The following is a 22,100-nucleotide window of genomic DNA, read 5'->3' as shown; positions in this document are numbered from 1 at the left end:
CGCATCATTAAATCGTTTGGATGACCGTCCAACCTAGACATCTCAAGGCTTTGGTGTATGCTGAGGAAACCTGCCTACTGTAATCCATACACCTCTTGTTTTATTCTGGAAATATTTTAGTATCGTGGCAGTTCCTACTGGTATTGTACTGTTTGATGGACTTCATCAGTGCTTTGGAAACATTATCCTTCTTCTTATCCCCAAAAATATTTTTTGTTTTATATCAAACCATATAATTAGAATATAGTTGACCAGGCCTAAAAAAAGAATTTGTTCGGATACGGATCCGACCGACCCTGTCAATTGATGTGCGACCCAAATTATTTTATGATCTTGGAAAAAAAAAAAATGTTTAGATGCAAACTATAATTACGTTTTTGTACAGGACCTCTTCATTCGGTACAAGGATGAGCGCAATCTCTCGTTTTTAAATGATAACAACATACCTATCATTCGCTGCCGATGGAAAAAATAAAATAAAAAAATAAAATAAATTCCCTACCTTCCCATGACCTCAACTGACAACCAACAGGAACCAAACTATTTTTTTTTTTAGGCCCCAGTCGCTACTTACGGCAACTATGGTATTTCTTGTTAGTGTATCTGTTAGGCTTCAAAGATATCGTTGAAGACTGCGGTAAAGTAATACTACCCACAGACCTCCTTGTCGAAGCAGTCCTGTGATGGGTTATTTCTCCATTGATCCTCCTGGTTCTCTCCTCTGTGTCCCTCTCTCCCTGGCTGCTCCCCGTCTCCGCCCCCAGCTCTGCGAGGACCTCTTTGAGAAGATCAACGAGGACAACACTCCAGGGGACCTGTCCTACTCAGTGGAGGTGAGACCGTCCCCCCGCGTCCCTCTCCGTCCAGGGACGCCCAACCGGGCCGCTCTGATACCGGACACATGACCGCCTCCCATTGATCGCAGTATGACGGCTCAGGGCCGATCCTTTTTTAAGTGCACACGCTCTCTTCAAGGGCCCTCGGATACACGAGTCGTAGAAATTCATCCGGCAGTAGGTTGCGAAATCATCAATTTCATAGAATCACTGTTTTCATTCAACTAAATTAGTTTTAGAAATGTTCTTGCCTTTCAATATTTCCCTGGTGCGATTCTAAGGTGTGTGTGTGTGTGTGTGTGTGTGTGTGTGTGTGTGTGTGTGTGTGTGTGTGTGTGTGTGTGTGTGTGTGTGTGTGTGTGTGTGTGTGTGTGTGTGTGTGTGTGTGTGTGTGTGTGTGTGCGCTCGCATTATGCAACCCTTTCTAGGTCAGCTACATGGAGATCTACTGCGAGCGCGTGCGCGACCTGCTCAACCCCAAGAACAAAGGGAACCTGCGCGTGCGAGAGCACCCCCTGCTGGGCCCCTACGTGGAGGACCTGTCCAAGCTGGCTGTCACCTCCTACACCGACATCGCTGACCTCATGGACGCCGGCAACAAGGCCAGGTGAGGCCGGGGACGGGGGAGGGCCTGGGAGCCGCGGCCTGGGAGCGGCTCCATGCAGGCGGGGGGGATGTGCTCTGAGACTGTACACCGTGTAGCGTGCTGCTCTGCCTGGCTCCAGGCGGGGGGCGCAGTTAGAATACGACATGGTGCCTTAACTGGTGGTGCGTCTTGACTCAAAGAGGGCTTGTTCTGCAGTAACGCCCCGCATTGTTCATGTGTTCAGAGTTTGCCCTTGGCATTTTGGTGGTTTGCAGACGTGTGTGTGTGTGTGTGTGTGTGTGTGTGTGTGTGTGTGTGTGTGTGTGTGTGTGTGTGTGTGTGTGTGTGTGTGTGTGTGTGTGTGTGTGTGTGTGTGTGTGTGTGTGTGTGTGTGTGTGTGTGTGTGTGTGTGTGTGTGTCCCGAGAGTCTGGGGGGGAGGGGCGAGGGGATGAACCGGGCCTTAATCTCATGCGTGGCTCAGAAGGCTTATTCCTAGAACACACTGTGATACACGCATCTCCCTGGTGGCCATGCCCCAAGTGCGCCTGGTGTATTCATGTTATGTGTTCTCACTGTGTTATCAACTCTACGCACCATGACTCCTGTTAGCCCCTCTATACTCTGACTCCTGTTAGCCCCTCTATACTCTGACTCCTGTTAGCCCCTCTATACTCTGACTCCTGTTAGCCCCTCTATACTCTGACTCCTGTTAGCCCCTCTATACTCTGACTCCTGTTAGCCCCTCTATACTCTGACTCCTGTTAGCCCCTCTATACTCTGACTCCTGTTAGCCCCTCTATACTCTGACTCCTGTTAGCCCCTCTATACTCTGACTCCTGTTAGCCCCTCTATACTCTGACTCCTGTTAGCCCCTCTATACTCTGACTCCTGTTAGCCCCTCTATACTCTGACTCTGACTCATTTCACCCGGACGCCCACACACCACACCATGTGACACCTGTTGTCACATGACCTCACCTGTCACATGACCTCACCTGTCGCATGACCTCGGCTGTCACATGACCTGTCACATGACCTAACCCCGTCCCCCCCCCTGCAGGACGGTGGCCGCCACCAACATGAACGAGACCAGCAGCCGCTCCCACGCAGTGTTCACCATCGTGTTCACGCAGAAGAGGCACGACAACGAGCCCGAGCTCTGCACAGAGAAGGTGTGTGCGTGTGCGTGTGCGTGTGCGTGTGCATGTGCGTGCGCGTGCGTGCGTGCGTGTTGTAACCCTGCGTTCACACCAAAAGATGCATTTGCTGCCCGAACGCGTTGACGCCGAGGTTTTGCGGCGCGGCAAATCAAGTTTTGCGGCGCAGCAAAGGTTTTGCGGCGCAGCAAAGGTTTTGACGCGCTGCAAACGTTTTGCTGCGCCGCAGTTTTGCAGCGCGGGAAGTTTCGCGGTGCTTTTGAATTCATTCACAGCCGACATTACAAGCATTGCATGTCTTTACCTGTTGTGGAAGAGGGAGAGACGTCGGAATGCCCGTCGTTTATGGGTTCATGAGACCATTCGGAGCCTGGAAGGCTGGTGCTGCCTGGCACCCAACTGGGTTTTGTTTGGGGTTGTTATGCTAGCCCTTTAGCATACTTATACATACACATACTACTATAGTTTAGTTTAACTGTAAACACAACTACACTACAGAATGCTGATTTGTGGGGGTTTTCGAGTTACTAAATAAATGTAACGGTAGTGAACTCTAGCTCACTCCAAGGGAGTAACACTGATTGGCTGTTACGGCATGTCACTCAGTGGCAACGCCTCCGTGGCAACGCTGTTGAACGCTGATTGGCTGTCATCACACGTTTGCTGCCGAAAAGTTGGAATATTTCAACTCGAGCAGCATTTGACGCGCCGCAAAATACGTGAACGCGCCCGCCGCCCGTAACCGGCAGCGGGCACGGGCATGCCGCGCTGCAAATCAGATTTTGACGCGCTGCAAATCAAATTTTGCTGCCGGTTTTCTCGGCAGCAAATGCTGCGGCAGCAAAGCAGCAACACGTCTCTACATTCACTTTGAATGGGCTCACGACGCGCGTCAACTTTTTGCATCTTTTGGTGTGAACGCAGGGTAAGAGCCTCAGACACTGATAACGGCATCGACTGAACAGTGTGTGTACAGGCGGATTGATTACCAGCACCGATCAATCAATGTCATCACACCTATTGATCACTGTCCATTTTTGTGTCTCAATTCAAACGAAATCCAAACTAATTCAGACGTGTTCAGACCAGAGTACGGACCAGAGCGCTAACAAGCCTTTTATAGTAAAGGGAGGGGGGGGGTTCCTAGTTGGGTGGCTCATCATCTTGGTCACGTGACCACAATGTAAACGTACATAAACCAGATGTTACGGTGAACCGGCACACCCCCGGCCCTGCAGGGCTCCGTCGGGCTCTGTCGGGGCTCTGTCTGGGACTCCACTTCCCACGTTTCCTCTGATTGTAGCGGGACAAAGAAACGGTCTATCGGGGGCACAGTGTCCATTGTGGCGCGCTGCGTTAGCTGGGTTAGCTGCGTTAGCTGTGTTGGCTGCGTTGGCTGCGTTGGCTGCGTAGGCTGCGTTGGCTGCGTAGGCTGCGTAGGCTGCGTTGGCTGCGTTGGCTGCGTAGGCTGCGTTAGCTAGAGCTCTCCTTCGAGCCACGTCTTGATCCATAATGGCGCCCAAAGAATTGAAATGGTTCACGATCGCTGACCCTTTTCATCCGATGATGTCCATTTGGTGTCATCCGACCATTTCCCAAATAAAATGTTACAGTGTAGTACATAATTTAGTACATAATTAGTTTATTTGTTATACAATCAATCTGATGACAAAAATTATATGTATTTTTATTATAAAAAATATATTTATAAAAATGACACTAATTCATCATTTATATTATTGATTAACAATTAATTAAACCTAAAAAATATCAGAAATAGCCAATCGTTGAGCGCGGTCCATACGGCCAGGAGGTTCATGATTGATCCACCAGGAGTGATTCTATCGACTGTTACCCTGATGGACGACCTTAACCCTCTGCCCCCCCCCAGGTCAGTAAGATCAGCCTGGTGGACTTGGCCGGCAGCGAGCGAGCCGACTCTACGGGGGCCACAGGAACCAGACTAAAGGTCCGTCCCCCCACCCAGAGACACCCCAAGAAAGCCCTCCATATGTGGAAGCCCTTTAAATCATGTGACTCACCGCTCCTTCTCTCCCCCCTCTCCCCCCCCCTCTCCCCCCCTCTCCCCCCCGCTGGAACTACAGGAGGGCGCAAACATCAACAAGTCTCTGACCACGTTAGGGAAGGTCATCTCTGCCTTGGCCGAGGTGGTAAGTCCCACTCTGAAACACCTTCCCCCTGCCTCTCTGTCCTCCTGTCCTTCTCTGCCTCTCCTGCTCTCGGCTGAGGCCAACGCCTCCATCGATCAGAGAGCGGCCGCCTCTCGATAACATGGCCTGTTTCTGTGTTTTCCTTTCTCTCTTGTCCCGATAACGCTTACCTACACAGGATAACGGTCCCACCAAGGTAAATCCCTCCCCGCGGCTCAGACACTAACAGCAACCCCCACTCAGCCCCCCCCCCCCCCCCCCCCCCCCCCATACCCTGCCACCCTTTTGTGTAACAAATATGATGTCTATAGTCCTAATCTTGATGGAAGAATGCTAAGCTAAGAAGCTACCTGAAAAGGCTTAAGACCAAAGCATGTAGTCTTTTTTTTCCATTCAATGGAAGCTGTGTTTTTTCACCAATTTTTTTTATCTGTTGTTCTGATATTTTTCACACTGCATGAAATAGTCTCAATACTTCCAGAAAGGCTTGTTGTGTTGACTCGAACTACGTCAAGCTAACGGGCGCTACTTCCTGTGTGCCACAGAGCAAGAAGAAGAAGAAGAGTGACTTCATCCCGTACCGAGACTCCGTTCTCACCTGGCTTCTCCGGGAAAACCTCGGTGCGAAGACGTTCATCCTCACACGCCTCCCAAAGAGACCACACTTTCACACCGCGGGAAAGCTATCGTTTATAGCCGAGACACAGCGACATGTTATTAGCATAGCGCCATAACACCAGCTAGCGTGGGGACGGCACCTCGGGAATAAGGCGAGGCCGTCTGAGCGACGGAGTGAGTTAGAGCGACAGCGGAGGGGTAACTTTACCCTCTCTCCTCTGGGAGAAAGCCCGCCGTCAGCGGGCTGTGTTTCAGACGGACGGGGGCACTGCGGCTGTCCTTCATGGACGACCTGCACGCCGCGCTGCGCCGCGTCCTCTGATGACGCCTTCCTGCCCGTTCAGTCGGGGACGAGGCTAGCCTTAGCATTAGCGTTATCAAGGACTTTTAGCTTTTGTTCAGATATTTATTTTTGTAAATGAGGAACCTAGCTTGGCTTAGAAGTGTCGATGGCACAGAGACACACCATCGCAAACTGTTTTAACTCGCCTAGCGACACATATAACATGATATAAACCGCTGTGTGTTGAGACTCTGTTTGCATCTCGTCTGTGATTGGTTGATTGGTTGATTGGTTTGTCGTCAGGCGGGAACTCCAGAACCGCGATGGTGGCCGCCCTCAGCCCCGCAGACATCAACTACGACGAGACGCTCAGCACGCTACGGTATGGGACGGACGGCGGCCCGGCACAGACGCCTCGCTGCCGCGGTCGCTAGGTCGTTAGCCTCTCAGAGGAGAGGCGCTGGGTTCAGGTCTCCAGACCTCGAGCAGAAGGCCTTAAGGCCCGATGCCCCCCCTGCTGCTTGAGGACATGTATCTGAAGTCACTGTGAGTGGCTTTGGATGAATATGAACCAAGCACTCAGATCAGACCTCCTTACTGTTAGTGGTTAGGGTTAGGGTTAGGGCAATAGAACATGACCCTAGCAGGCTCTCAGCTACAGCCACCCTCAACACATGGGTAATACCCCGTTTATTTGAGTCGTTATTCAGTTCAACCTGTCTGGTTCCTCCTCATTCTCCCGTCCCCCCGTGAGGATGTGAGCTCTCCTAACGCCGCCTCCTCGCTGCTCCTCCACAGCTACGCCGACCGCGCCAAGAACATCAAGTGCAACGCGGTGATCAACGAGGACCCCAACAACAAGCTGGTCCGGGACCTGAAGGACGAGGTGACCCGTCTGAAGGACCTGCTCCGCGCCCAGGGCCTGGGCGACATCCTGGACAGTGAGTCTGCAGGGCGCTGGCCACAGAGGGGGGTGTTGACCAATCAGAGAGGGTATCGGCACCGGCCTATGCCAATCACGTGCTTCAGTCTACTTCCTCTCTCTGGGAACGAGCAAACAGGATTAGTTTCCTACTCCTCATTCCATTTCTCCTTTCTTTCTCCTCTGTGTTTAACCGTAACTCTTTGTCTGTTTGCCCAAACTAGTTCTTAATGTGAAGATAAACATATTTACCCAACGTTGACGACATACATGGCATTGCTTAGTCGTTCCTCTTTAGTACGAACCCGTGAGAACCAATGATCTGTAGGATGTTACATAAACACGTTCTCCTTTAATAGACCCACATGTGGCGAACATCTGTTCATGCCACAGCCAGCCTTAATTTCAACACATTCGTCTGGGTTTTTATTGCCTCTGGAAGTTTAGAGTTCATAAAATGAATACCTATCCTATTGGTAAGAAGTGGATTCCTTATGTGCACCTAGGGTAGATAAACACATGCCTTACATGCCAATTCACAAGTCTGAACCTGATCTTGAACAAGCTGCAGTCTAGCGTCTGAAGACATCTGATGTCTCCCCGTACCTGCCATCCCGTCCATTGTCATTCAGCTCAGTAGGAAGTGTTTTCTCTAACCCTTCTTCTGACGTCTGACCTTGTCATCTTCTCTCCCCGCCCCCCCTCCCCCAGTCGATGCTAAGGGGGATAATTTCCCCGCCAGTGGAATCAAATGTGTGTATATGTGGCGTGCATCGTCTGTTGCTAATGCTAAAGCTGACAGCTAACATTGCTTCAGAGCCCCCCCCCCCCCTTGCTATTTATAAAACGATAACCCTCGCCCGTCAGCTTTGCACGCTAGCGCTTGAGAAGCTAATGCTAAATCGTCAATACTGTCTAACGAAATCAAACAAATGCAAGGCTTCCAAAGCGCTTACATGGTTAGCATGCTAGCAGGCTAGACGCATGCTACATACGTTCTGTCTTGTTTTTAGTTGGGATCTTTTGATGTCTATTTATTCATATACTGACTCAAACGAGGACTATGAGTCTGTTGAAGACTCTCTCGAGGGATGTGACGACATGAATCAGGACGACCTAATGCCTAAACTAATCAATCATCCCCTCTTTGATCTACCAACCCCCTTACATCATCTTTACCCTTGTGCAGGTTCTTCACACGCTCCACCTAACTCTCTACGCCTCTTCAGTGCACTTTAACCTTATTCTTTGGTGTGTGTGTGTGTGTGTGTGTGTGTGTGTGTGTGTGTGTGTGTGTGTGTGTGTGTGTGTGTGTGTGTGTGTGTGTGTGTGTGTGTGTGTTTCTCACCATCCACCTGCTGCAGCACACAGTGTTGCGGGCATTAGAATGCAGCTGCTGAGCTCTCTGACCGATGCCCCTCACAGCCGACCCAAAGGTGCTCCGCAGTAGATGAAGCTGGCTGGCTATAGGTTACTGGGTGGCTATAGGTAGCTGGGTGGCTATAGGTAGCTGGGTGGCTATAGGTTACTGGGTGGCTATAGGTAGCTGGGTGGCTATAGGTTACTGGGTGGCTATAGGTAGCTGGGTGGCTATAGGTAGCTGGGTGGCTATAGGAAGCTGGGTGGCTATAGGTAGCTGGGTGGCTATAGGTAGCTGGCTGGCTATAGGTAGCTGGGTGGCTATAGGTAGCTGGCTGGCTATGGGTGGCTATAGGTAGCTGGGTGGCTATAGGTAGCTGGGTGGCTATGGGTGGCTATAGGTAGCTGGGTGGCTATAGGTAGCTGGGTGGCTATAGGTTACTGGGTGGCTATAGGTAGCTGGGTGGCTATAGGTAGCTGGGTGGCTATAGGTAGCTGGGTGGCTATAGGTAGCTGGGTGGCTATAGGTAGCTAGGTGGCTATAGGTAGCTGGGTGGCTATGGGTGGCTATAGGTAGCTGGGTGGCTATAGGTAGCTGGGTGGCTATAGGTAGCTGGGTGGCTATAGGTAGCTGGGTGGCTATAGGTAGCTGGGTGGCTATAGGTAGCTAGGTGGCTATAGGTAGCTGGGTGGCTATGGGTGGCTATAGGTAGCTGCGTGGCTATGGGTGGCTATAGGTAGCTGCGTGGCTATAGGTAGCTATAGGTAGCTGGTGGCTATAGGTAGCTAGGTGTTGGCTGTGGATAGTGTAGTGAATCGCTCTGTCTTGTGGTAGTCAGTGAGTGCTTGGACCTTCAGTCCCTCCCTCCCCATCCCTTCTCTGAGTGAGTCGAGGCTGCCGCCCCCTCCCTCTCTAAACCATCGATTCCTCAAGGAGGTGGCCACTGACTGTTTCTGAGAAATACTATTTAAAGGATCTTTTACTACTAAGTGTCCTATCTAAAACCCCAAATGTAGACTAAAACATTTTTAGTGGCCCTACTTTGAATACTCGCTCCTCCATACTACCCTTCCCTTGTTGTTGAGTTCAGTTCTGGCGTAGGCACTCTGCTGTCACCCGAGACCCACTGAAGACCCGCTGCTATCGATGGGCTGACCTTAGCAAGGCTGCTGTGTGTGTGTGTGTGTGTGTGTGTGTGTGTGTGTGTGTGTGTGTGTGTGTGTGTGTGTGTGTGTGTGTGTGTGTGTGTGTGTGTGTGTGTCGGCATGTATCGATATCATCCCTTATCTGTACTTCCTGTTTGGCTCTTGCCCCCCCCTTGCTGAGATGAAAGCAGTTTTCACCCCGCAGTGTCCAGATATGATACGCTCACACCTACACACTATATAGGTTATCACACACAGTAAAAGTGATACGCTTTGGTGGCCGCAGCCCGGCTGCTCCATGTTCTAATGTCCAGCCCAGAGTGAGAGCCGTGTCTGGAGGGCCGGTCCAGGGGTCCTCAGGGGAGCGCCCTAATGGCTGTGGAGCTCCCGGCTAATGGCTTCTCCAGGAAGTTCAATTAGCCGCCCCAGCTCCGCTATCACCAGCCGTACCTGGGGTGAAAACTGCTGTCCCCTCGCCGCCCATTTGGCTGTCTGTCTATTGTGTGTTTTATGTACAACGTGTTTCTTACACTTACGTCTCTCCTCCTTTGTGTCTCTCTCTCTCTCCCCATTTCCTCTTCTGTTCTCTCTCCTTTTTTTGATTTCCGGTTACTCCGTTTTGTGTGTTTTCCCTGTGCCCCCCCCCCCCCTTCCATCTCCCGTTTTTGTCCATACCCACCCCCATCTCTCTCTCTCTGTCTCTGTCTCTCTCTCTCTGTCTCTGTCTCTGTCTCTGTCTCTGTCTCTGTCTCTCTCTCTCTCTGTCTCTGTCTCTGTCTCTCTCTCTCTCTCTCTCTCTCTCTCTCTCTCTCTCTCTCTCTCTCTCTCTGTCTCTCTCTCTCTGTCTGTCTGTCTGTCTGTCTGTCTGTCTGTCTGTCTCTCTCTGTCTGTCTGTCTGTCTGTCTGTCTGTCTGTCTGTCTGTCTGTCTGTCTGTCTGTCTGTCTGTCTGTCTCTGTCTCTCTCTGTCTCTCTCTGTCTCTGTCTCTCTCTGTCTCTCTCTGTCTCTCTCTGTCTCTCTCTCTGTCTCTCTCTCTGTCTCTCTCTCTGTCTCTCTCTCTCTCTCTCTCTCTCTCTGTCTCTGTCTCTGTCTCTGTCTCTGTCTCTGTCTCTGTCTCTGTCTCTGTCTCTCTCTCTGGGTCTTAGACCTCAAAGACATGCAGAACAATGAGCACCGATACTTGCTAGCCTCAGAGAACCAACGGCCTGGCCTCTTCTCCACAGCGCCCCTGGGCTCCCTGACCGCCTCGCCCTCGTCTGGGTCGCTCTGCAGCCCGGCGGGCCTGCAGTCGGCCAGCAGCATCCAGGAGCGCATCATGTCCACCCCCGGGGGGGAGGAGGCCATCGAGAGGCTGAAGGTGAGGGCTCCGTCCGCTACACAGCTAGCAAACACAGAACGGCGAACCACAACAAGCCACCCGGAGACCCCTTAGCGCTGTTAGCACGTAGCGCCGTTGGCACGTAGCGCCGTTGGCACGTAGCGCCGTTAGCACATAGCGCCGTTAGCACGTAGCTCTGATAGCACGTAGCTCTGTTAGCACATAGCGCCATTAGCACGTAGCTCTGTTACCACATAGCGCCACCTTAGCACTGCGGCGTTAGCACGTAGCACTCCCAGGAATACACTCCAGAAATAAATCACTAATGTTCTTTGGTCATAAGATATTTGGGTCATAAGATTTTGGTCTGATCAATTTACACGGTGGATGTAAAACAACGCGATTCAATGATCTTTATTAACCCGTACGAGAAAAATGAGACGGCGCCACATTACGCACATGACCGGGACTATTAATATGTCACTATATACTTTTTGAAAACGATAAGCATTCAATACCACTCAGGTGGCTGCGACCGCCCCCGCTGACCAATGAAGTCTGGGACAATACGGCACCGTCTGCAGATCAGTCATCCATCGTCATCACGCCTGCGTGATGTATATATCTCCTTATCCCTCTCATGCTCGCAGTCCACTGGCTGCTCGTGAGATGGGAGGGGGGCGGGGGGGGGCACTTAGGGGGGTACCAGGCGGCCGTGAAGGGCTGCAGTTTCCATGGATACCAGGGGGCTCGGTGTGTCTGTGACGTAGGGCGTCGACGCAGACCCAGAGGAAACGGACCAGAATAGATCTGCTGGCGGCAGGGGGGGGGGGCGGTGACGCGTTACGCTTACCAAGAAGCAGACTCACCCGGGTTCCATTTAGAGCAGTAGTACCCTCTTCTATGGTTGTGGTTCCTGGTTCTGTCCATGGTATCGCACACCATTCACTGATTACATCAGTTTGAAAATAAAATGCAGCCCTTACTCTGGAATAGTGGTTCTATAATCCTGATAACACTGCCGGTACAGAGGCTATAGTGCTCTAGTGCCCCCTGCGTTTGGTTCTTAGCGCTGGTAAAGAAAAGAGAAATGATATCAGAGATATTACAATGTTAAAGAACAGATAGGCCGTTCCTCATGTCCACAGAATCACTCTCACCCAAAGGAACCACCGATATGGTGGAGATGAATCTCTCACAATCTCTCTCGTGACACATGTTACATCAGAGATATTACGGTGTAAAAGAAAATGGCATCGCTTTTGTGAAGTGCGACTTGATCCTGAAGTTGATGTGTGTGGTTCTGTTGGTTCTGCTGGTTCTGTTGGTTCTGCTGGTTCTATTGGTTCTATTGGTTCTGTTGGTTCTGCTGGTTCTGTTGGTTCTGTTGGTTCTATTGGTTCTGTTGGTTCTATTGGTTCTGCTGGTTCTGTTGGTTCTGTTGGTTCTATTGGTTCTGTTGGTTCTGTTGGTTATGTTGGTTCTGCTGGTTCTATTGGTTCTATTGGTTCTATTGGTTCTGTTGGTTCTCCTCCTGATCCGGTCTTCTCTGTGTTCAGGAATCGGAGAAGATCATCGCTGAGCTCAACGAGACATGGGAGGAGAAGCTCCGGAAGACGGAGGCCATCCGCATGGAGAGGTGAGGCTCACCCACCCACCCACCCACCCACCCACCCACTCACTCACTCACTCACTCACTCACTGGCTCACTCACTCACTCACTCACTCAAATCCTCACTCACTCACTCACTCACCCACCCACCCACCCACCCACTCACTCACTCACTCACTCACTCACTCACTCACTCACTCACTCACTCACCCGCTCGCCCACTCACTCACTCACTCACTCACTGGCTCACTCACTCACTCACTGACTCACTCACTCACTCACTCACTCACTGGCTCACTCACTCACTCACTCACTCACTCACTCACTCACTCACTCACTCACTCACTCACTCACTCACTCACTCACTCACTCACTCACTCACTCACTCACTCCGCACACAAGTGTTTGTCTGGCCGTACATCGCGGTCTCATTTCCAACACATCAGCGTCCTCTTCCTCTCTCTCTCTCTCTCTCTCCCCCTCTCTCTCTCTCTCCCCCTCTCTCTCTCTCTCCGTGTCTCTCTGTCCTCGTCTATTTCCAAACACATCTGGGTCTCCCTTCCTCCCGTCAACTCTTACCTCAAGCTCTGTTTCAGCTGCTTCTGCTTAATTTCAAACACATCAGAGCCCTTCTGTCTGATTGTTCTCTCTCTCTCTCTCTCTCTCTCTCTCTCTCTCTCTGTCTCTCTCTCTCTCTCTCTCTCTCTCTCTCTCTCTCTCTCTCTCTCTCTCTCTGTCTCTCTCTCTCTCTCTCTCTCTCTCTCTCTCTCTCTCTCTCTCTCTCTCTCTCTCTCTCTCTCTCTCTCTCTCTCTCTCTCTCTCTCTCTCTCTCTCTCTCTCTCTCTCTCTCTCTGTCTCTCTCTCTCTCTCCCTCTCTGTCTCTCTCTCTATCTCTCTCTCTGTCTCTCTCTCTCTCTCTCTCTCTCTCTCTCTCTCTCTCTCTCACATCTGGGTCTCCCTTCCTCCCATTGATACTCTGTCATCTCTTACCTCATGCTCTGTTTCACTTCTCCTTTCTCTTTCATTCTGTTCATTCACCATCTCTCTAGTTTTTTCAATGTCTCTTCTCTATTTCCACACCCTGCTGGGTCTCCCTTCCTCCCATTCATTATTTTTCATCTCTAACTTCACACTTCTCCTTTCTCTTTCATTCTGTTCATCATCCTCTCTTGCTCTCACTCTGTATCTCTGTACCTCGCTCTCTCTTCCTCTGGGGGCCATGGCCCTCTGACAGACCATTGGGGCCCCCTCTTGGGTCTGGCTGGGGCCCATGTCACACGTGTGTCTTCATGTTCTGCGAGCCCCTCGGCACCGTGTGATGAATCCCCTCCTCACGAGTTCCCCCGTAGTCTTCAGCAGGTCTGAGGACTACGGGTTCAAACGGTGTTGTTCTGCGGTACTGACAGCAGCAGTGAGCCTTTAACACAAGACCTGGGAGAACAATCAAATCACTCTTTGAAATAGATAAAAAAATCTATCTAATCTTTATGATTACTCGAATGGAACATGTCCATTGCATATTTATAATTAGTATATTCTACACGTGAACCTCCTAAGAGGGCGCAATTTGATTGGTTCGCTATCTCGGGATATTGGGCAATATCCCACGATTGAGATCTCAAACTCTGGATATTGTTTTCATCACAAGGGAGCTCACTTTTTGCCGGGATTTGTTTGTTTTTATTAGCGTGGCGAGACGACCGTGACGGTCGTCTCGCCACGCTAATAAAAACAAATAAATCCCGGCAAAAAGTGTTGAGGTGTCGCCTATACTGAAACAATCATTCACCCCAGGCTCCGTGAGTAGTGGGGCTACTCCCCGCTGCTCACTGCGCCCTCGGCAAATCATTGTTAGATGTAGTGTGATTCCTGCCAGCTGTTTCCAGGTCCCCTTCAGACCCCCGCTGACCCCCGTTCTGCCCCCCCCCCCCCCCAGGGAGGCCCTGCTGGCCGAGATGGGCGTGGCCATCCGCGAGGACGGCGGGACCCTGGGCGTCTTCTCCCCTAAAAAGGTACGGCCACCTGACGTCTCTCCTGCAGCGGCCAGCGGTGAACGGGGTACCGCTGTACGGCCTCGGTGACATCACCTCCTCCCGGAGGCTCCGCTCCCGAGCGATCTCTCTCGTTCTCTTCCTGCTCTGTTGGCTCCATCAGCATGTCCATTTACACTGCTCTCTCTCCTCTCTCTCCTCCACCCTCTCTCTCCTCCCCCTCTCTCTCCTCCTCTCTCTCCTCCATCCTCTCTCCTCCATTCTCTCTCTCTCTCTCTCTCTGTCTCTCTCTCTCTCTCTCTCTCTCTCTCTCTCTCTCCCTCTCTCTCTCTCTCTCTCCTCCACCCACTCAGCCCAGCCACGTTGGGCCCTTTGCGTGTTTCCCCGGCGATAAGGTTTGTTCAGAGAACATGGATAGAGAGGAGAGCCCATAATAGACTCCACCATAGATGGATTTAGTTTATTTTTTAAATTTGACTCCGATCCCACAATCCCATGATTGTTCTGTCTCTGGTTTAGATCCCCCCCCCTCACCCCCCCCCCCCCTCACCCACCCACTGCCTATTAAAGAACTATTTACCCGCGGGTCAGAGAGGTGCTTGTGACCCTTCCGTCCTCCGGGGGCTATTTCTGGTCCTAGCACCTTTCCCTGGGACTCTGTTTTAGAGTGATATCAGGTTCCAACCTGGTGGATCCATGAGTGTTAACTGTTAGTATCTTCTTACTGTCGTTATCCTTCCGCTGCTCGACTCCTCGCTACATCGCTGCACACGTTGTGTTTTTGTTTAGCCGCGATTCCCTAGTGAGGCGACTTCTGTCGTGTCCCGGTCGTCCTCTTCTCCCCCGGTTCATTCTCTCCACTGAGTCGCACGCTGTCCGTCAGCGCTGCTGTCCGGCGTCAGCCTCAGAGTCTCCTCTGATGTCATCCATCCCCTTTATCCCCCTCCCTCGCCCTCTACACCCCTGGTCGCTCCGTCACAGATGATTGTTTTGGTTGTTGATTTTAACCACTCTCTCCTTCCCCTCTCTACTCACCCTCCATCTCTCTCCGCTGCGTTGTCGTGGCGGGCTAGCTTTTCGCTGAGAAGCCCTGCGATCTTTACACAGACTTTAACGGGGTGTTCTCCCCGAAAAAGGTGGGTTGTTTCCCCGGTGTCGCCCCCTAGTGGGGGGTTCAGGGTGTGTGAGCCGTAGTAAAGACCTTTGAGATAGGGTGGAGTCGCTCCACCCCAGACAGGTAGTGTTGTTGTTGTTTTAAGACGTGTGTGATTCTGCTACATAGACCATCCGTGGTACTGGGAGCCAGTGGTGCTAAACCATCAGTGGTACTGGGAGCCAGTGGTACTAAACCATCAGTGGTACTGGGAACCACTGGGATCAGAATGGATTGTAACGCGTTCCTCTGTCCTCTTCTCTTCGTCCAGACCCCCCACCTCGTTAACCTGAACGAGGACCCCCTCATGTCGGAGTGCCTCCTCTACTACATCAAAGACGGGATCACCAGGTAACGAGCCCCTCCCTGACCGCGGGGGTCCCAGACCGCTTCCTCCTGGAGCAGGGAGGACTGGTTGTTGTCTGTGCCGTCGGTCAATCAGAGGGACTGGTGTTTGATGAGGAGGCGATGGTGGACCAACAGTTAGCTTCTGTCCACGCAGCGCTACCGTCTGGAGTCTCCTTTAACTCCGCTGGGGAGTCTTTAGTTAGCCGCTGACTCCGTCTTAAGTTACAGGACTGCCCGCGGCGGACTATATAAAAATACCGTCAAAGTCGATGCCAATGAAAATCAGAACTACTGCTCAGACCTCCCTGGGAGTTGTTTCGCACCTCAGTCTGTTAAATGTTTAACTCTGTAAACCAGGGGGGTGGGAGACACTTGGATCCAAAATGGCTGCCACGGTGTGTTTGACGCGGGTGTTTACTGAACTCCTAATGTCCTCCTGACAGGGTGGGCCAGGCGGACGCGGAGAGACGGCAGGACATCGTTCTGAGCGGCGCCCACATCCGGGAGGAGCACTGTGTGTTCCGCAGCCAGAGGAACGCCAACGGAGATGGTGAGACCCAGGATGGTTCACTGTCACACACACAACAATCACAGACGCAGTCGCTGGCTATGAGTCTCAGGCTCCTTCAACAGTGCATTATAAAAGGAAATGTAAAGGGAAACACAAGTAGGAGAGCTAACTTTAAAATGAAATAAAAAAAATAAACGGCAATGGCCCACTGCTGACATGCTCACTCTGGTTCAGAGTTAACGGGGGTTAGGTAACGGGGGTTAGTTAACTGGGGGTTAGTCACGCAGTGTCCATGTCTGGATTTAACTGTCTGGGCCCATCCGAATGAAAAGCTGGCTATACTAGTTTTTAAAAAGTATGTGAGCATCTTTTTGATGGGTGTACATCAGACAGTGTAGTATGAACGGTCTGATTGGTCTTTAGGGGTTTGCTGTGACGTTACTCGGTCTACTTCTATCCCATTGTCTGTCGCTCCACCCTGGTGACTGTCCTCCTGTTGTTGCAGTGATCGTCCTGCTGGTTCCCTGCGAGGCGTCAGAGACCTACGTCAACGGTAAACGGGTGGAGGACTCCACCCAGCTGCGCTCAGGTACGCCCGCCCCACGCCTCCTCAGCCTGGAGCCGTTACCACGGTAACACGCTGCTTGTTGTGAGAGCGTCTGACACACTTTGGAGAGACTCATGAATGATGAAATGAAAATCCTCGCCGTGTTGATTTGTTTTCCTCAGAGTGAAGTTGTGGAAAATTGCTTATTTTTTGTATGACCTCACATTGGGAACACATGCATCTACACAGATACCCCTCGTGTCACTGCACACAAAACAAATGAAGCTCATTCCAGTTACGACGCAATAAAGAATTTATCAATTATAATAATTCATTATTTGTATTATAAGAGTTTTGAATTTGGACCGTATTAAAAGAGCCGCTCCTGACAACGCCTTCCTCCCGTCGCTAGGCAACCGCATCATCATGGGCAAGAACCACGTGTTCCGCTTCAACCACCCGGAGCAGGCCCGGGCGGAGCGGGAGAAGACCCCCACGGCGGAGACCCCCGTGGAGCCCGTGGACTGGACCTTCGCCCAGAGGGAGCTGCTGGAGAAGCAGGGCATCGACATGAAGCAGGAGATGGAGAAGAGGTACGACCCGCAACCCCCTACGCTCATGGGTGTGGGGGTCCCTACCGATGAGTGTGTGTGTGTGTGTGTGTCTCTCTACTGATGAGTGTGTGTGACTACCTACTGCTGAGTGTGTGTGACTACCTACTGCTGAGTGTGTGTGTGACTACCTACTGCTGAATGTGTGTGTGTGTGTGTGTGTGACTACCTACTACTGAGTGTGTGTGTGTGACTACCTACTGCTGAGTGTGTGTGTGTGTGTGTGTGTGTGACTACCTACTGCTGAGTGTGTGTGACTACCTACTGCTGAGTGTGTGTGTGTGTCTATCTACTGCTGAGTGTGTGTGTGTGTGTGTGTGTGTGTGTGACTACCTACTGCTGAGTGTGTGTGTGTGTGTGTGTGTGTGTGTGTGTGTGTGTGTGTGTGTGTGTGTGTGTGTGTGTGTGTGTGTGTGTGTGTGACTACCTACTGCTGAGTGTGTGTGTGTGTGTGTCTACCTACTGCTAAGTGTGTGTGTGACTACCTACTGCTGTGTGTGTGTGTGACTACCTACTGCTGTGTGTGTGTGTGTGACTACCTACTGCTGAGTGTGTGTGTGTCTATCTACTGCTGAGTGTGTGTGTCTCTCTACTGATGAGTGTGTGTGTGACTACCTACTGCTGAGTGTGTGTGGGTCTTACTACTGGTGTGTGTATGTGTGGACGAGCCCCAAAGGGCCTGAGGGGATCACTGTTTATCGTTAGGACACGGCTTTGTTGATGCTAGATTCAGAAACAGCTCATCGCTACGGACGCAGCGACCGACCGAAAAAACGATCAGACTGCTAGTTCAGCGGAAGGAATAACATCATTCTTAAATTATTTGTTGTCTCAATCATTGATTTCTTCAGTAAGTAGCCGTGTCATAAGCAGGATAACGTACAGAGAGACACTCATTAATAATATCCCTTAATGATGAGAAATGAAGTCATTAGTTAAGTCAATTAACAAGAAAGCGACTTCCAGTGAGTATATTTTTAGACATGTGTATGTAATGAGCAGAATGCTCGTGGTCACAGACAGATAGACAGCAGAGCTGGGGCTACAAACCCACCACCTTTAGGCTGGGGGTCGGACACCTTCAGTGTGATGCTGTCCATCGACCCATTCCCAGTGGTAGCATGATGAGCTTCCTCTTTGCCTTCATTTATAGTAACAACGGTTAACGATGGTCCATGTATCCATGTTTACATGTCAAATGTCTTCAAGTTGTGCATCATATTTATGCTCTGTGCGTACAGGCTCACTGAGATGGAGATTTTATACAAAAAGGAGAAGGAGGAAGCAGACCAGCTCCTGGAACAACAGAGACTGGTGAGTTCTTCAGATTTTCTCCATTTCCACTGGAATTGGATCAAACCAATTGGCGAGCTTCACGCAGCCCAAAGCTGCCCAAAGCCATGAGTGAATTTGATGCTCGCCCGTAAGAGTTGGTTTGATCGAAGCCCGGATTTTCGCCTGAGGATTCTTACAAGTGCTAGTTCACATATGTTTCTGGATCAAACTGAATCATGTGATATATTTTGGTACGGTACTGGATGTTTTTTTGTTTTCATTGGGTGAGCTTCCAACTGACGGCTCGTGGTTTGTTTTCATGGGGGATAGAAGTACTAGCTCTGTTGAAGTCTGGCCGGTACTAATCTTCACTCTGAGCTTTTGACACTTTGAGTTTCTGTTATGTTTGTGAATCACACTTTGGCTCCTAGCGCATGTCTGCTCTTCTTGCATGGAAGTTGATTTACTACTTCTGGTATCTGGTTTGAAATGTGTGTTTTGAGCTTTTACCTTCTACTTGAAACATGACGTTTGACTGGTTTTCTGTAGCATTTTTGATTAAGAGTCTTATTAGACTTTAAAGCTTTTTCCCCTTCTCTAAATCCCTGTTTTATTCATTTTTCGTGTCTTCTAGTTTTGAACCGAATCGTGCAAAACAGTGGCGTCTTGAAACAAATTTACTTTGAGAAAATTGTAAGACGCAGTTGAGAACCAATTCACAAAGTCAAAGAACAAACAAGTGTTTCCACGATGTGCTGCTTTGCATGGTTCCCGTTAATAGCATGTTCTCTTAGCGTTGAGGTCGGTTCCTCGCGGTTGGGCTGAGCTAGCCGCGAGGTTTCCGACGGTTTCCCCGGAATAGATTCCCTCCTCCTAGTTTTCCTCTGTGATTGCCTTAAGTTACCTCCTCCTCCTCAATGCAGTTGCTGCCATGTCCAATGCATTGTGATTTAACCACAGCCTGCTGTCGTGGCTCGGTTCAGATTAGCAACAATGTGGTTTCTCATTGACTTCTTTGTCTGCGTAGGCTGCGCTAGCCGGTGTCTGGTGTAGCACACTGAAGGCTCTTACCGCTGTTCGAAATCAATGCACAATCACAGACCTCTCTCGTACCTCCACTGGTTTCTTATCACCATTCCCAACCACAAAGGGGTTAGGGTTCAAACCACCATTCAGTGTTCCCCCTCCCAACGACAGCTTGGTTGTCAACACTTCGACACGTCTGTCGCGACTTGTTGTGATCTGTAATGTCCTTCGTCTACCGGGGAAAATGAGAAACTGCATTTCCTTCTGACTAACATCTTCCTCGTAGTGGATTAACACTTAACTTCACTCTGCCTGTCCTCGCTCTCTCTCTCTCTGCCGGCTTTCCAATAAAACCACAAGACCTTCTAACTCTCGGCTACTAAAGTACTAAAGACACTCACATCTCCTGGACTTCAGACGGGGAGGGCTCTGAAACCTATCCCCCATGTCGCATGCCTTTGTAACATGGTTGGGATCCAACTGCCAATAAATACCACAATTTACAAATTTTGAAGAGGAATATCAGAAAGCAAATTCAGAAGCGCTCTAAACAACATCTTTCCTCTATGCTATATTTTTTCTAATCATAATAGTCATGCTTTACCTTTTTACTTTTAATATCAATGTGCAACATTGGGAACCATATTGGCCTATTTAATAAATATAAATACTTGATATTATATGCGTTCGTAATAGGTTTCATAGGAATACAGTCCATCTCAATCACAGTTCACTTCATTTCGACAAATGTTAAGACAACATGAAAAGAAAGTCAATGAAAGCCACAGTCTATTTTTAAGTTGTTCCGAAACAGACTTTTGTTTTGATTGAATCCTGGACGTATCGTCAGGTGTTATTAATGCATGTTGTCATACATCTTGTAGAATGACGATGTATGCACTACTTCCATCTATTTTTTGCAGATATTAAAACGGTCAGATCTTAATCACTCAATGGCTCTTTATGTCGAAGCTAAGTTGACCAAGGCGTTTACCAATGATAAGAGTTCCCATGTTGCATATTCATTCTTTTATTTAAAAAGCCATCCTTTTCTCCTTGATTTCCCCATTTTAATTTCTCCATCTTGTTGGGAACCATTTTGGTTTTGTTTCCCTTTTTTTTTTTCTTTTTTTTTTTTTGTTCTTCCTCAAGGACGGAGACTCAGATAGTGGGGATGACTCAGATAAGAGGTCTTGTGAAGAGAGCTGGAGGCTGATCACCTCCCTGAGGGAGAAGCTGCCCCCCAGTAAACTCCGGACCATAGTGCGCAAGTGCGGCCTCCCCAGCAGCGGCAAGCGGCGGGAGGCGGTGAAGATGTACCAGGTCCCCCAGCGCCGCCGCATCACCAAGGACGCCAAGTGGGTGACCATCTCGGACCTGAAGATCCAGGCGGTCAAGGAGATCTGCTACGAGGTGGCGCTGAACGACTTCCGCCACTCGCGGCAGGAGATCGAGGCGCTGGCCATCGTGAAGATGAAGGAGCTGTGCGAGAGCTACGTGAAGAAGGACCCCAACGAGCGCGACTCGTGGCGGGCCGTGGCGCGCGACGTCTGGGACACGGTGGGCGTGGGCGACGAGCGCATCGAGGACGTCCTGGCCCTCGCCAACGGGTCCCGGGGCGGCGGCGGCGGCGGCGGCGTGGGCGTGGTGGTCATGGACGAGCTGAAGGTGCACATCGACAAGCTGGAGGACATCCTGCAGGAGGTGAAGCTGCAGAACAACATGAAGGACGAGGAGATCCGGGCGCTCAGGAACAAGATGGTGAAGATGGAGAAGGTGCTGCCGCTCATCGCTGCCGACGCTCCGGACAAGGCGGCGGCGGCCGCCGGCGAGGCCACGCCCCCCCGCCCGGCCAGGACGCCCAGTCCCAGAGAGGGCCCGCCCCCCCACCTGGCCAGGACCCCCAGCCCCAGAGAGGGCCGACCGCCGGCCCCCGACGGCGCCCTGGACGACCGGGAGCCGGGCGCGGGCGAGGGCGCCGGGGACGACTCCCCGCTGCGGCGCGGCCACATGCGCTGGATGAGGCAGGAGCAGGTGCGCCTGAAGGGCCTCCAGCAGCAGGAGATCTCCAAGCAGCTGCGGCGCCACAGCGGGCCGCACCGCTTCATCCCCCCCGAGGACCGCAAGCTGCGCTTCCCCTTCAGGAGCAACCCCACCCACCGCAACTCCTGGAGCCCCGGGACGCACATCATCATCACCGACCAGCAGGTCATCGAGCTGAAGGTCCCCAAGGAGGCGCTGGAGGAGGAGGAGGGCCAGGGCCCGCCGGAGATCGGGCTGGTGTCCAAGGAGCTGGTGGGCCCCGCCCTCCTTCCCCTGGGGCCGCGGCCCCCCAGCCCCTCGGTGCGCCGCAGGAGCGGAGAAGACCAGGACCAGAGTCCGGGCCAGGGCCAGGGCCAGGGGCCGGGCCAGGGCCAGGGCCAGGGGCCGGGCCAGGGCCAGGGGCCGGGCCAGGGCCAGGGCCAGGGGCCGCGGCAGAATCACAGGAACAGCAACAACAACAACCATCCACAGCAATACCACCAGCAGCACCACCAGCAACACCACCAGCAACACCATCAGCACCAGCACCACCAACAACACCCCCATCAGCAGCACCCCCATCAGCAGCACCCCCATCACCAGCACCC

The 22,100-nt window shown here is 51.4% G+C and overlaps 1 protein-coding gene across 10 annotated transcripts in view; it reads left to right on the top strand.

The window, feature by feature from the left end:
* Nucleotides 1-22,100, top strand: part of kif1b (kinesin family member 1B) — a 74,395-nt gene that overhangs the window by 20,960 nt on the left and 31,335 nt on the right. For 5 of the 10 annotated variants that reach the window (XM_056600046.1, XM_056600116.1, XM_056600055.1 and 2 more), the window contains exons 5-21: nucleotides 765-833; nucleotides 1,265-1,443; nucleotides 2,484-2,595; nucleotides 4,472-4,549; nucleotides 4,686-4,751; nucleotides 4,930-4,947; nucleotides 5,297-5,372; nucleotides 5,956-6,034; nucleotides 6,451-6,593; nucleotides 10,224-10,435; nucleotides 11,956-12,035; nucleotides 13,945-14,020; nucleotides 15,424-15,503; nucleotides 15,944-16,050; nucleotides 16,517-16,600; nucleotides 16,971-17,151; nucleotides 18,411-18,483. In XM_056600046.1, the coding sequence (XP_056456021.1) occupies nucleotides 765-833; nucleotides 1,265-1,443; nucleotides 2,484-2,595; nucleotides 4,472-4,549; nucleotides 4,686-4,751; nucleotides 4,930-4,947; nucleotides 5,297-5,372; nucleotides 5,956-6,034; nucleotides 6,451-6,593; nucleotides 10,224-10,435; nucleotides 11,956-12,035; nucleotides 13,945-14,020; nucleotides 15,424-15,503; nucleotides 15,944-16,050; nucleotides 16,517-16,600; nucleotides 16,971-17,151; nucleotides 18,411-18,483 (1,713 nt within the window). The remainder of the gene's footprint in view (nucleotides 1-764; nucleotides 834-1,264; nucleotides 1,444-2,483; nucleotides 2,596-4,471; nucleotides 4,550-4,685; nucleotides 4,752-4,929; nucleotides 4,948-5,296; nucleotides 5,373-5,955; nucleotides 6,035-6,450; nucleotides 6,594-10,223; nucleotides 10,436-11,955; nucleotides 12,036-13,944; nucleotides 14,021-15,423; nucleotides 15,504-15,943; nucleotides 16,051-16,516; nucleotides 16,601-16,970; nucleotides 17,152-18,410; nucleotides 18,484-22,100) is intronic. The other 5 variants (XM_056600107.1, XM_056600090.1, XM_056600081.1 and 2 more) reach the window with 2 other exon arrangements.

The sequence above is a fragment of the Gadus chalcogrammus genome, chromosome 1, assembly GCF_026213295.1.
Source record: "Gadus chalcogrammus isolate NIFS_2021 chromosome 1, NIFS_Gcha_1.0, whole genome shotgun sequence".
NCBI classification, from domain to species: domain Eukaryota; kingdom Metazoa; phylum Chordata; class Actinopteri; order Gadiformes; family Gadidae; genus Gadus; species Gadus chalcogrammus.
Note: the sequence above shows the minus strand (reverse complement) of the source record. Positions and strands in the feature narration are given on the sequence as shown.